Raw genomic sequence first — 11,244 nt, 5'->3', positions numbered from 1 at the left:
GGTGCCGGGGTCGGCGAGGGGGGTGAAATGCAGCAGGGGCTGTGTCAGCCGAAAGGGCAGGGGTGGCCTCTCCGCCTGGGGAGTTACCTCGGTGGGAGGAGTGCCAAAGGGCTTCACCTGCCGGTCTTACTGATGGGTGCAGGGAGCGGGGCATGAGAAATAGGGCTGCAGCCTCGGGGAGCTTAAAATAACACGTAGGCAGCTTGATACCGTCCTGGTGTATGGAACAAAGTATAAGCGTGAAGCTCCTCCATGCTGACTTAGAAAGCGCAGTTCTAGGACATTAGCCTGTCCTAATATCTGTTCCGTATTCCTCTCTTGGTTTCACAGGATAATGTGGAAAGGGCAGATGCACTCCAGTTAACAGTGGAGGAGTTTGTTGAGCGTTATGAAAAACCTTACAAGCCTGTAGTCTTGCTGAATGCTCAGGTGGGCTGGTCTGCACAGGAGAAGTGGACTCTGGAACGACTGAAACGCAAGTATAGGAACCAGAAGTTCAAATGTGGGGAGGACAATGACGGTTATTCTGTGAAGATGAAGATGAAATACTACATCGAGTATATGGAAACCACACGTGATGACAGCCCGCTCTACATCTTTGACAGCAGTTATGGAGAGCATCCCAAGCGCAGGAAACTCCTGGAGGACTACAAAGTACCCAAATTCTTCACTGATGATCTGTTTCAGTATGCAGGGGAGAAACGAAGGCCGCCTTACAGGTATAGTACAGTGACAGCAAGGTAACAGTAGGTGTTTTGTATCTCATTAGCTATTCCTAAATAAGTATGATTGTCTTGTATAAAACAAAGTGATAGCTTTACGTCTGGTATTTTGAAATGAGCATACATTCGTCACCCAGAGGGAGGGAAGGGCGGATTTCTGTATCACAATTTCTGGTTCTGCCACCAGTGTTGCTACAAGTTTGTGGGGTTTTTTTCTTTTTTTTGAGTCAGTTTACCTCACTTCTTAGAATTAAAAAAAAATACATAGTTACTGAAAGTTATGAAGATTAATTTCTTGCTATGTGTGCCTTCTGGCTTTCAAGTTTTAAGTACCTCAGGCCTAGCTCCTGGGTTTTGCACCAGTGGCTTATGTACATAGTGGGATTTTGTTTAATTATGAGTCAATCCTTTTAAGATAAAGATCTTGAGCTAGATTAGTATGAAGAGTGGAGACTAGTTCTTAGCTCCCCTTCCAATGATTTTGAGAGAGAACAATATTTCGCATCTATGTAGTCTTTTCAACTCTTTTTTTGCATCTGATTGAAAAAGGATTGAAATGACACTTCATTCTTGAAATCAAATCCAACAACCTTGTATTTGGGCTGTTAGATACAAAAGGGATTTCTGTCTATGTTAATATAATGCTTCATAGCAGTATGAGCATAAGCTCGACGCTCCCAAGTAATTAAAGTCTTTACAGCCATGTTATAATTGTCAGAGAATGCCTTGCCTTTCAAGTGACATGAGGCTGTGATGTGGGTTTTTTATTGTTTGGGGTTTGGTTTGTTTTTTTTTTTAATAAAATAGAACAGGTAATGAATAATGGTACTCTTCTCTTCTCTGCAATCTTCCACGTGTCTATAGTCCAGTTGTGCTTTTGCAGGAGTGAAAGCATGAAACTAATTCTATTTAAGATCACCGAAGTAGGTGTTTTTACAGTGTTGTAACAGACCCTTTTTATAATTTGCTTCTAAGGAGAACATACAATGTTGTGATCAAATGCAAAAGCACACCAGGTGTAGTCTCTAGTAGAAACTGAGTACACCTACAGAACTGGGAATCATTTATCCAAGTTATAGGTAAACTAGATAATCTAGTTGTGACTCACTTACATTGATACCTCTTTCCCCTACATTCTCCCCACCTACAGGCACGTGCTGAGCTCCTTCCTTGTGATCTCGGTATTCAAATTCTTGTATTTTGTTCTGGAAAACGTGGGTTTGTTTGAAGCTGTTGTTGTTTATTGAGAGATGAATGATACAAGAGAGGACACTGATGCCTCCTGCAGATAGGGGTTTTATCTAGGTACAGAAACAGATGAAGAGTATCCAGTAGTTTAGGAGCATAACTGAAAATCCAACAGGAAGCGTTGCTTTGTAATCATATGAATCAAATGGAATCAGAGAATCATATGCATCAGGATATGCACTGTACAGATTGACCTCTGGATTGAGAGGTGTGTGATAGTGCATAGATCTTAAAGTAAGAACTCATGCTGTTTAGAGCATCTTTATTGGAGTTGTTCCTCTTTAAAATGAAGGCAGTAATTTTTGGAAGCCATTTACTGAAGCAGCTATTTTAGTTTGAGGGGGGTGGGGTTTGGGTTTTTTGCTTTTAAATTGAAGTTACAGGTTGTGAAGTTTTTAACGGTAAATCTGATGTCTTGTGGCAAACTGGGTTATGTTCATTGTAAATTAAATGCCTGGAGGAAGATGGTGGTAAATGATAGTGTTGCTAAATAAGGTTTTTAAAATCTTCTGCCTGTGTAGATTCAGGTTATAGCCAGAAAAATGGTATTCAACAGTGCGTCTTGTCTGTGTACCAGACAGATCTTCTGATTCTTAGTAAAAGCTTTTACTGTTCTGCTTGTGGTTTAATTAGCTTTCCAAGGCTAATATGAAGCTGAAGAGTGAACTGACAATAGAAGTGACAAACACCTGCCTATCTACGTTTTTATGGCTCCTTTCTGAAGTAGAAGAGTGCAGCTTGATAACCAAACTTACAGTCCTATGGTTGGTGCTAGCTATCACTATTCCAAGTGATACTTGGAAACCAGCTTAATTTACACCTGCTTTGGAAAGGGGAGATGGAGAGCTTGCTGGCTTCCGATATTCTCTGAACCTTTGAACTCCTCTTGCTGGGTATCGCCTGCCTGTCAGCCACGCGACGGAGGGGTCTTGTTGGTGCTTTAGTTTCTACCCTCTCTGCTGCCCAATAAACAATTATTGCCATTTTTTCCCTCTTGACGCCTGATATTAAGTCACCTCACTTACACTGCTTTATCTGGTATGGTAGATCTTACTGTTCTGTTACAGGGAAAATGAGCAATTGAAGGTGCTGTTGCTGTTAAACATGTGTAGCAGATAAAGTTCTCCATAGGGAGAAATAAACCTAGCAAATGGGGAATAAGAATATACACACTAAATCCTGAATGGTCACTGGAGAATAAGCTCCAACTAGTTAAGTGTTAGAATGAAAAGCCTGTTGTAAATGAACAGAAGGCATAGAGGGAGGCCAGGGTTGCGTAACTTTGCTGTTCCTTGCCTTTTGTTTGTTCCTCATTGTTCTGCAGTTCTGGATCCATTTATAAGTAGCGAATTTTAGAAAAAACATAGGATTAGGAGAATCCCTCTGCATAGTAAGAAAATCCTAATGCAGGCTGTTTATGAATGTGACTTAATCACATTCATAAACCTTGAAATAAGTATATATTTTATTGAAGAACTGTTTAAAACAAAATACAGCTATGAAATACAAAAAGCTATCTTCACTTTATTGTCCCAGAGTCATTCCTGTCCCATTTCATGTTGGTTTTTAGGTTAAACCCATGTTGTATCTTCTTGCTGTAGTGTGAGCCGAACAATCTCAAAAAGATAAATTAAGGAACTGTGACTATCTTGATTTCTAACTGAATGTAACATTAACAGCTGTAATTTTCTGTCTGATATGAAGAAAAGAGAAGGTAGCTACTTGCTTGCTCTATGACGAAAGGATTTTTTTTCCCCCAATGCAGATGGTTTGTGATGGGCCCACCTCGTTCTGGAACAGGAATTCACATCGATCCCCTGGGAACTAGTGCGTGGAATGCCTTAGTCCAGGGACATAAGCGTTGGTGCCTGTTCCCTACCAGCACTCCCAGAGAGCTGATCAAGGTGACGCGAGAAGAGGGAGGGAACCAGCAGGATGAGGCTATCACTTGGTTCAATGTCATCTATCCTAGGACGCAGCTCCCCACCTGGCCCCCTGAATTCAAACCCCTGGAAATCTTACAGAAACCAGGCGAGACAGTTTTTGTGCCAGGTATGTACAAATCTCTCCAGTAAGGAATTCTGGGAGAGAAAAGCATATTTTTAACGTTGTATGTGGTAGAGACAAAGAGAATATTTCAGCTTTCTTATATGGGCCATCTCTTACAAGATAAACTATTCTGAGTTGTTTCAAAAAGGATATATATATTGCGAGGCGCTCTTTGAGACTATTGAGTTGTTTTCTGAATGTCCTGAAACATATATGGCCTGTAGCACAGGATTGCATGTGGTACAGATGACAAAACAAACAGAACCTCAGTTGCAGCATTACAGGAATGTGATCCTGAACTAAATTGCAGTAATAGGAAACCATCAAGGTTTCCTTTAATAATAGAGGTCTTTGAGTACTAGTAACTTCTTAGACAAGAATGTTTGAGTTTATATACACTGTAGGAAATTCATGACTGAATTTTGCAGCCTGGGTAGTCTGACTGAGTATGAATTTTTCTTAGCTGTGGAAAAGAACTACTTAAAGGCATTGACACTTTCCACCCACCTCTCTGTGGTTATGCTTCATCTTGCATTTGAAATCAAAAGCTAAAGAAAGATCTGATGAGGATGCCATTCTCTTTGAGTGGCTGCACATTGTGTGCCCATTATAACTGCGAGGTGAGGTGGCTAGTGGATGAAGCGGGTGAGTTCAGTGCCAAATTCTAACGTCTAAATCTTGCGTCATTTTTGTGCAGCGTGGCCCATAGCTTCTATCTACATTGCTTGTCTCTAACATACAGCTGACTTCGTGCTTGAAGAGTGCCTTGTGATTGTCTTGGCACTTATTAGTGACTCCTCAGCATACCTTCTGTTAAGATTTTGTAGCTGTCAGGTTCCATTAAACTGTTTCCTTAGTCTTTTTATGAGGTTATAAGTGGGTTGTAAGAACACCACTGTCTATTTTTATCCTATGTGGGGAAACAATTTTGCATCTATTTTTAAATGAAATGTTAGTCTGTAGTCATAAGAATCTTACTAAATCGGCGTGGAAAGTGCTCTCCAGCTTAACAGAGAGGGTCTCCGTGTAGTCTGGGTTACAATGGCCCTTGCTATTAAAAAAGCCGTCAGTAGCCAGTGTGTTGCTGTCAAGTCAGATCTTCAGGACTGTTCCAGTACTGAGCTGGATAATTTGGTCAGAGCGTTGAGCAGCCTTCGGTAACAAGAATCTGTAGAGCATTGCAGCGAATGCTGGAATGAGACTGAGGAAAGACGCCATTGTGGCAAACTCGCCTGGGTTTGGGAGATAAGGTCCAATTTCCCCCTGTGCTATGGAAAAAGTGTACACGGCTGTTCTTGAACTTGTTTTCTGCTATGTAGCCAGAAATCGTCATTGGTGTTGTATTTATAGGTGGCTGGTGGCATGTAGTTCTCAATCTTGACACAACTATTGCCATCACGCAAAACTTTGCCAGTTGTACCAACTTCCCTGTGGTGTGGCACAAGACAGTAAGAGGGAGACCCAAATTGTCACGGAAATGGTACAGGTAAGAGATTTAGTAGCTTTCTTTTCATATTCGCTATTTAAAACAAACCCCAAAATACCCTGTTCGTTTGCATGCAGTGTTACTGTTCAAAGGGTAACCCTGAAATTTCAACTGTATTTAGGATTCTAAAGCAGGAACATCCTGACTTGGCAGCCTTGGCTGACTCAGTTGACCTGCAGGAATCTACTGGTATTGCTTCTGATAGTTCCAGCGATTCTTCCAGTTCCTCAAGCTCCAGCTCCTCAGACTCTGATTCAGAGGTAATGCTTTTTACTACAGTAGGTGATCCATATCCTGCAATTATATTGGTTTTTTCCATACTTGATCATGTGTCCTCATCCTAATATTCATGTCTTATGGAAGAAATTAATAGAAAGCAACTAAACAAATCTGCATGGTGGGGGAGGCTGTGGTCTTAGCAGGTTCTGTTTGCTGAAGTCTCTCTTTGTGTTGCTAAATGAATTTGGTTTGTTTGATGTATGTTTATATTACATATAAATCTGTCACTTCTTTAGCTAAGTAATGCTTGTTTAAAATGGCTGCAAAATGGATGTTTTAAAAATGGGGAGGGGGAAAAAGATCCAAAACCAAAACTCAGTTATGACAGGGGACTTTTCTAGGCACCTAAGTGCTTCAGAAGGCACTGAGTCTGCTCTCGGAAAATTAGGTCCTTCTAGGAGCCAAAACGAACACAACAATTGTCTTGCCCCAAGCCAGCATAGTCGGTGATGAAATCTAAGAACATAGCTGTTCCTATTTTTTAAATCTTAATTTAAAATTTATTTCATGTGGCTAATCTGAAATAGCACATTCTTTGAATATTGATTATTCAGGGTTGCGGAGGTAGCTCTTACGGTGAATTCCACACCCAAACAGTTTACTAGGTTTCTCTGAATTCTGGTTTCATCTCTTCATACTTCAGTGTGACTCTGGCTCTGAGACAGAGGGGATGATGCACCGGAGGAAAAAGAGGAGAACATGCAGCATGATGGGTAACGGTGATACAACTTCCCAGGACGACTGTGTGAGCAAAGAGCGCAGCTCCTCCAGGTGACCCCATGGCAACTGTTGTTTTTAAACGAGCAAAAGACAATACAAGGCAGAGCTGGCAGAATTAGGGTAGGGCAATTCATCAGGACAGAGGGATGGAGAGCAAGGGGTCCCTTACAGAATGGAAAGCAGTTGACCAGTGGTGATGTCTTCCCTCCGTGAATTATTTTAATTGCTCCAAACTGAAAACTGAGATTCTTGATTTTTTTTTTTTTTAAAAATGAGGTTTTTTACTTTATTTAATAAACAGTTTTATTACTTTTCCAAGTTGTCTCTTTTAATAGAGAAAGTATTTTATTTTTTTTTTTAATGGGAGAGGTGGGATATTTTAACTGTGCTCTTCAGAGAGTGCAAATGAATAGTAAATAGTTAAAGATGAGGAATGATCAGGCAAGACTCAGGTTTCGATGCCTTGTTGTCCAAACGGAAAACCTTCAAGTAGTTGTACAGTTTCTCTTATTGTTGCCTGGATTACTTCAATTACTGTTTTATCTGCTAAAGGCAAAATTCATCCCAAATGTCTGTGTTTATCTATTAAAAAAAAAAAAAAAAACCACAACAGAAAAAAGAGCAAGTTTCTAGTCAGTCTGGAGGGAGGGAACATTAATATTGCAGAACCAAGAATAGATACTGCTTAGGGTAAAGTTGCCGAGGAAGAAGGTTCTCTGGACTTGCCAGGTTAAAAACAGTGAAACACTGGGAATCTGGGAGTATACTGCAGGGAGGAACTTAGAAATTCTTCGCTAAATGAAGCGTTTTTCTCATATAGCAGAGGCTTGCCAAAATTCTTAAGTGAACTCCTTGCAGTTCGGTTAACCGATGCTGCTGTATTAGCTGCCTGCCTGCGTTAGTGTGCTGAGCTGTTGGATACTCCAGGTTTGGCATGGATGCAAGTGCTGTGGTGACTTACTGTGTGGCCAGCTAAAGAAGGTGTGCATAGTAATTTACCTGAGGAAGTCCAGATTCCCAGTATCATGCCTGACTTCCAGGTGTAGGGTATTGCCTGAAGACCTGTTTGCCCCTGAACGTGTTGCCATTTATCTTGCTGTGATATATTGCTCTCTTGTTTTCAGGAGTTGCTAATAACTGAATACAATTGAATTACAAGTACAGAGCATCATTAAACAGTAGGGAGAGAACTGTACTGACTGCTTATTTTGCCCCGGAGGCTTTAACAATTTGTTTGTATGACATTGTCAAATCCCATTTCAGCAGCCAGTGTGACTTCAGGCAGAGAATAAGCAGCAGGAGATAACAAACCTTAATGCAGACCCTATTTTAAAAGAAAAAAAAAAAGCTGTAAAAATGCAGAGCACATGTGCAGATCTGTTCTTCTGAAAATTGTGTGCATTTTTAAGTTGTTTGCACTTCAAATTTTGAAATGAATATCTTAAATATTAAAAATCAGCACATTGCCTAGAACGCTTGCTTTCCAGGTTTCACTGTTCTTCCTCCTGCATGTTGATTGTTTCACTCTGTGAGGATGGGTGGGCTTTCTGCTCCAGCTGTGCGATGGATTAGTTGATAGAAACAGTTCCAAACATAAAATCTTATGTAGCTTGTACAATTCTGTAGGAAGAATAAACATACAATTAACCTGCATGCTGCGATCTTTTGTCCTGATACGAGGGAAATGCTATAGTTGTTGACAGGCAGTTGTACTTTTTTTGACAGGATTAGGGAATCTTGTGGAGGCCGCAGCTACCCCTGAGAGATAACAACACCTACCTAGAGGCAGCTGCCGATCGAAGCTCCGTTAGCAGCCAGCCAGCTCTGTTCTACCCCCTTCTGCTTCTATTTCTCCCAGTCCTTAAGTTTTTGTAACTCTTCCTCGATCCAGACATCTGTCTTCATTATGTGCTGTCGAAGGTTGGCTCCTTAATAACTCCTAGGGGAATGCCCCGACTCTACGTTATTGTGCAATGCTTTGTCCCCTCTGCGCCCCGAGTGAGTGCACTAATAACCCAGCTTTGGGTAAGGACATGCCAAGTATTTAATGGTTCACGTAACTGGCAAGGAAGACGACGGTCAGTTTTTAAAGAACTCTTTTTAAAACCAGCAGGTAAATGTAAAAACCTGCCTTGCTTTGACACTGTCATATGTTTACATGTTGTCCTGTACACTTGAGGAAAGGAACACCAGCCCTTTTGGCCTATCCGAACGTCCGGCGGATCTCGCACCAGAATTTCAGGAAGGGAAGGTGGTATGAATGCTCCAAACACTGAAGCAACTTCAGCAGAGGTGACCACCGACCTGAAGCATCTTTCGTGGTCTTAATCTACATGCATACATCTAAGGTGCAACACCTTAACCAGCAACAGTCCATTTACTTTTGCTCTGTGTCTGTTATGATGACTGGTAACAAAGATGCACTAGCACCTTGCGATAGGAAGCTCGATGGAGCAGGAGAATCCTGGAGTTTCTTGCACAGCAAAAACTGTGGGGTAAAAGTCAGCGTTTGCCAGTAATTACAATCCATTAGGTGCAGGCGTGATGTTTAGCACTAGGCAACAACTGACAAAGCCTGACTCTTATATCATAATAACAGTTGCTGAGCTTTAAATACCAAGCAGTTACAGGGCCGTGGGCTCGTTCAGGCCAGTGCAGTTCACATACCTAAATGGCTTTTCTTTGAGGTTATGGGTTCAGACGGTTCCGGAACTTGTGGTGCCAATTTTAAAGGACTGGGAGGGGGACATATTGTTGTTTATGCTTTTTAAAAATGCAATGTGTTGCTTAAGTCTGTGTAGATGCGTTTGTATTATGCTGGGTAAAGCTCTCATCCCCAAGGGATCTGTTGGAGCTGCTGTTTTTTTTAGCAGGGACTTGCGCTGGTAGTGTCAGCGAAGAGGTCTGTCTGGCTGAAGGTGTGCTGCAAGGAAATGATCCTTCTTCTCTATCTGAAGAGCACAGCCAGAAGCTAGCTGCGTTGGGGTGCTTCCTTGGGTGCTCTCCTGAGACCTAGGAGGTGGGTATTAGGTCTCCTCACTTCAGCCGTTCTTCTTTGGGAGAGGAAACTTGAAAGCAGAAGTGGTGTGCGTGTAGTAAACATGCAATAATGCCCAGGCACTGGTAGCAGAATCAAAAAGCAGATTGGCAGCCTTAACTATGACTTTCTTACACATGTTGGGTTTGATGGAACCCAGAACATTGCTTGTCTGGGTGTTCTGATCTTTTTTTTTTAACCTTGTCCCTTCCTATTTAAACACTCTCTCCCTTCTTGGAGACCAGGCAATATCCTGTTGTACAAGGGAATCCTAAATACGCTTGTCGGGATCTCTGTTTCTGAATCTTTTTGTGCCGTTCACTTTGTGTAGGAGCAGCGTGGTGGTGAAAAAATGGAGAGGGGAAAGGTTTTTGGTACACTTTTCAGGTGCCCGGACTCCTGAAATTCCTGTGATAGCCAGGCATAAGTGAGCACGCTTGCTTTGTAGACTGCTGCAGATTCTTCCACAAGATTACTTCACTTAAAAAAGCCTTCTCAAACTCCTGGCATTTCTGGCCAAGGTTGCCTTTTTTCCTGCCCGGTTGAACAGCCTGGGATCCTGCACGATCTGTATGTCCTCTCAGACAGAGCGGGCTGCAGCTGCTGCCTTTTGGAAGAGTATGGGTGCCTGGAGAGGCAAAGGCTCAGAAGTCTCAGCTCGGTCACCATGGGAAGAGCCCTTAGAGAACTGTCTGCTGCCCTTTTCGGTGGCTTGACAATATGTCAGTAAGATGGCTTATGCTGTAGCTTGCAATTGCATTTGGCATGCACCGTTCAGTTTCGCAGTCTTAAAATCCATGTGTGTGAAAGCCTGATCGCTGTGCCGGGAAAGCCACACCTCTACCACCAGGAGCACAGGGGGAAGATCCAGAGTGCAGAGTATTCTTCCGTGCCTGTGAACTCTTCCATGGTGTAGAAAACCATTTCAGATTGAAGCCTGTGTTCATTTGACATCCCTCGCAGAAAAGCAGGCATCGTGATACCAGCAACGCTCTACTGACTTCTCCGCAAGGCACTTTCTGATATGAAACAAAGGTATATCTGTTTAGGCTACCTGGGAATTGGGACTCTTGGGATCTCTGGTTCTTCCGCATACAGGCTCTTGCCCCAGCTGAATTGGTGAGCTTCTGTCTTTGTTTCAGTAGATGAGGCAAATACCTACCTCACAGGGGTGTTGTGAGGCTGAAATGTAATTACTGTGTAAGATGCTTTGAAGTCGTCCTCCCACAAAAAATGTTCCAGACATCCTAAGCAACCTGAGACGTCCTAACTTGGCGTTAGCTTTTTGTAGCAGAAAACATTAGGGATGTTGTTCAGCACTCTTGGCCACGTGGTGTTATGTGGTGGCCCTTCCAGAATTGCTGTGTGGTACATAAATTGTAGCAGAACAAGGCGCTTTGTTTTCACCAGAGTTTAACTGTTGGCATTTCATGGCGTGCTCTAAACAGGAGGTCCTGCTAGATCGGGATTTTTTTAAAATAGGACTAGAATAAATTATCTCTTATCAGGGAGTCAGCTTCACTGGCCTTACAGGAAGCGGGGGAGCTGGTGCTTCCCAGGCCCTCGTTCCAGGCTGGGTGAATGAGGAATAAAGTTGAAAACTGTGCTCCCCTTGTGCCTAGGTCCATGCTTGTGGGAGGCTGACTGGGGAGAGTGGGTTTTGTGCTCTCACCTCTCCAGGCTTGTGCTTCTTGGGGCATCCA

General features: G+C 42.5%; 1 protein-coding gene across 1 annotated transcript; it reads left to right on the top strand.

Moving 5' to 3' along the window:
- Positions 1-300: 300 nt before the first annotated feature.
- On the top strand, positions 301-8,947 carry JMJD6 (jumonji domain containing 6; the record flags this gene model as incomplete). Its single annotated transcript, XM_009575754.1, has 6 exons — positions 301-719; positions 3,736-4,022; positions 5,370-5,505; positions 5,627-5,765; positions 6,428-6,555; positions 8,230-8,947. Coding segments are annotated over 6 exons (1,146 nt in total), but the record flags the coding sequence as incomplete, so codon positions are not given.
- Between the last annotated feature and the right edge of the window lie 2,297 nt (positions 8,948-11,244).

The sequence above is a fragment of the Fulmarus glacialis genome, unplaced genomic scaffold, assembly GCF_000690835.1.
Source record: "Fulmarus glacialis isolate BGI_N327 unplaced genomic scaffold, ASM69083v1 scaffold24834, whole genome shotgun sequence".
NCBI lineage: Eukaryota > Metazoa > Chordata > Aves > Procellariiformes > Procellariidae > Fulmarus > Fulmarus glacialis.
Note: the sequence above shows the minus strand (reverse complement) of the source record. Positions and strands in the feature narration are given on the sequence as shown.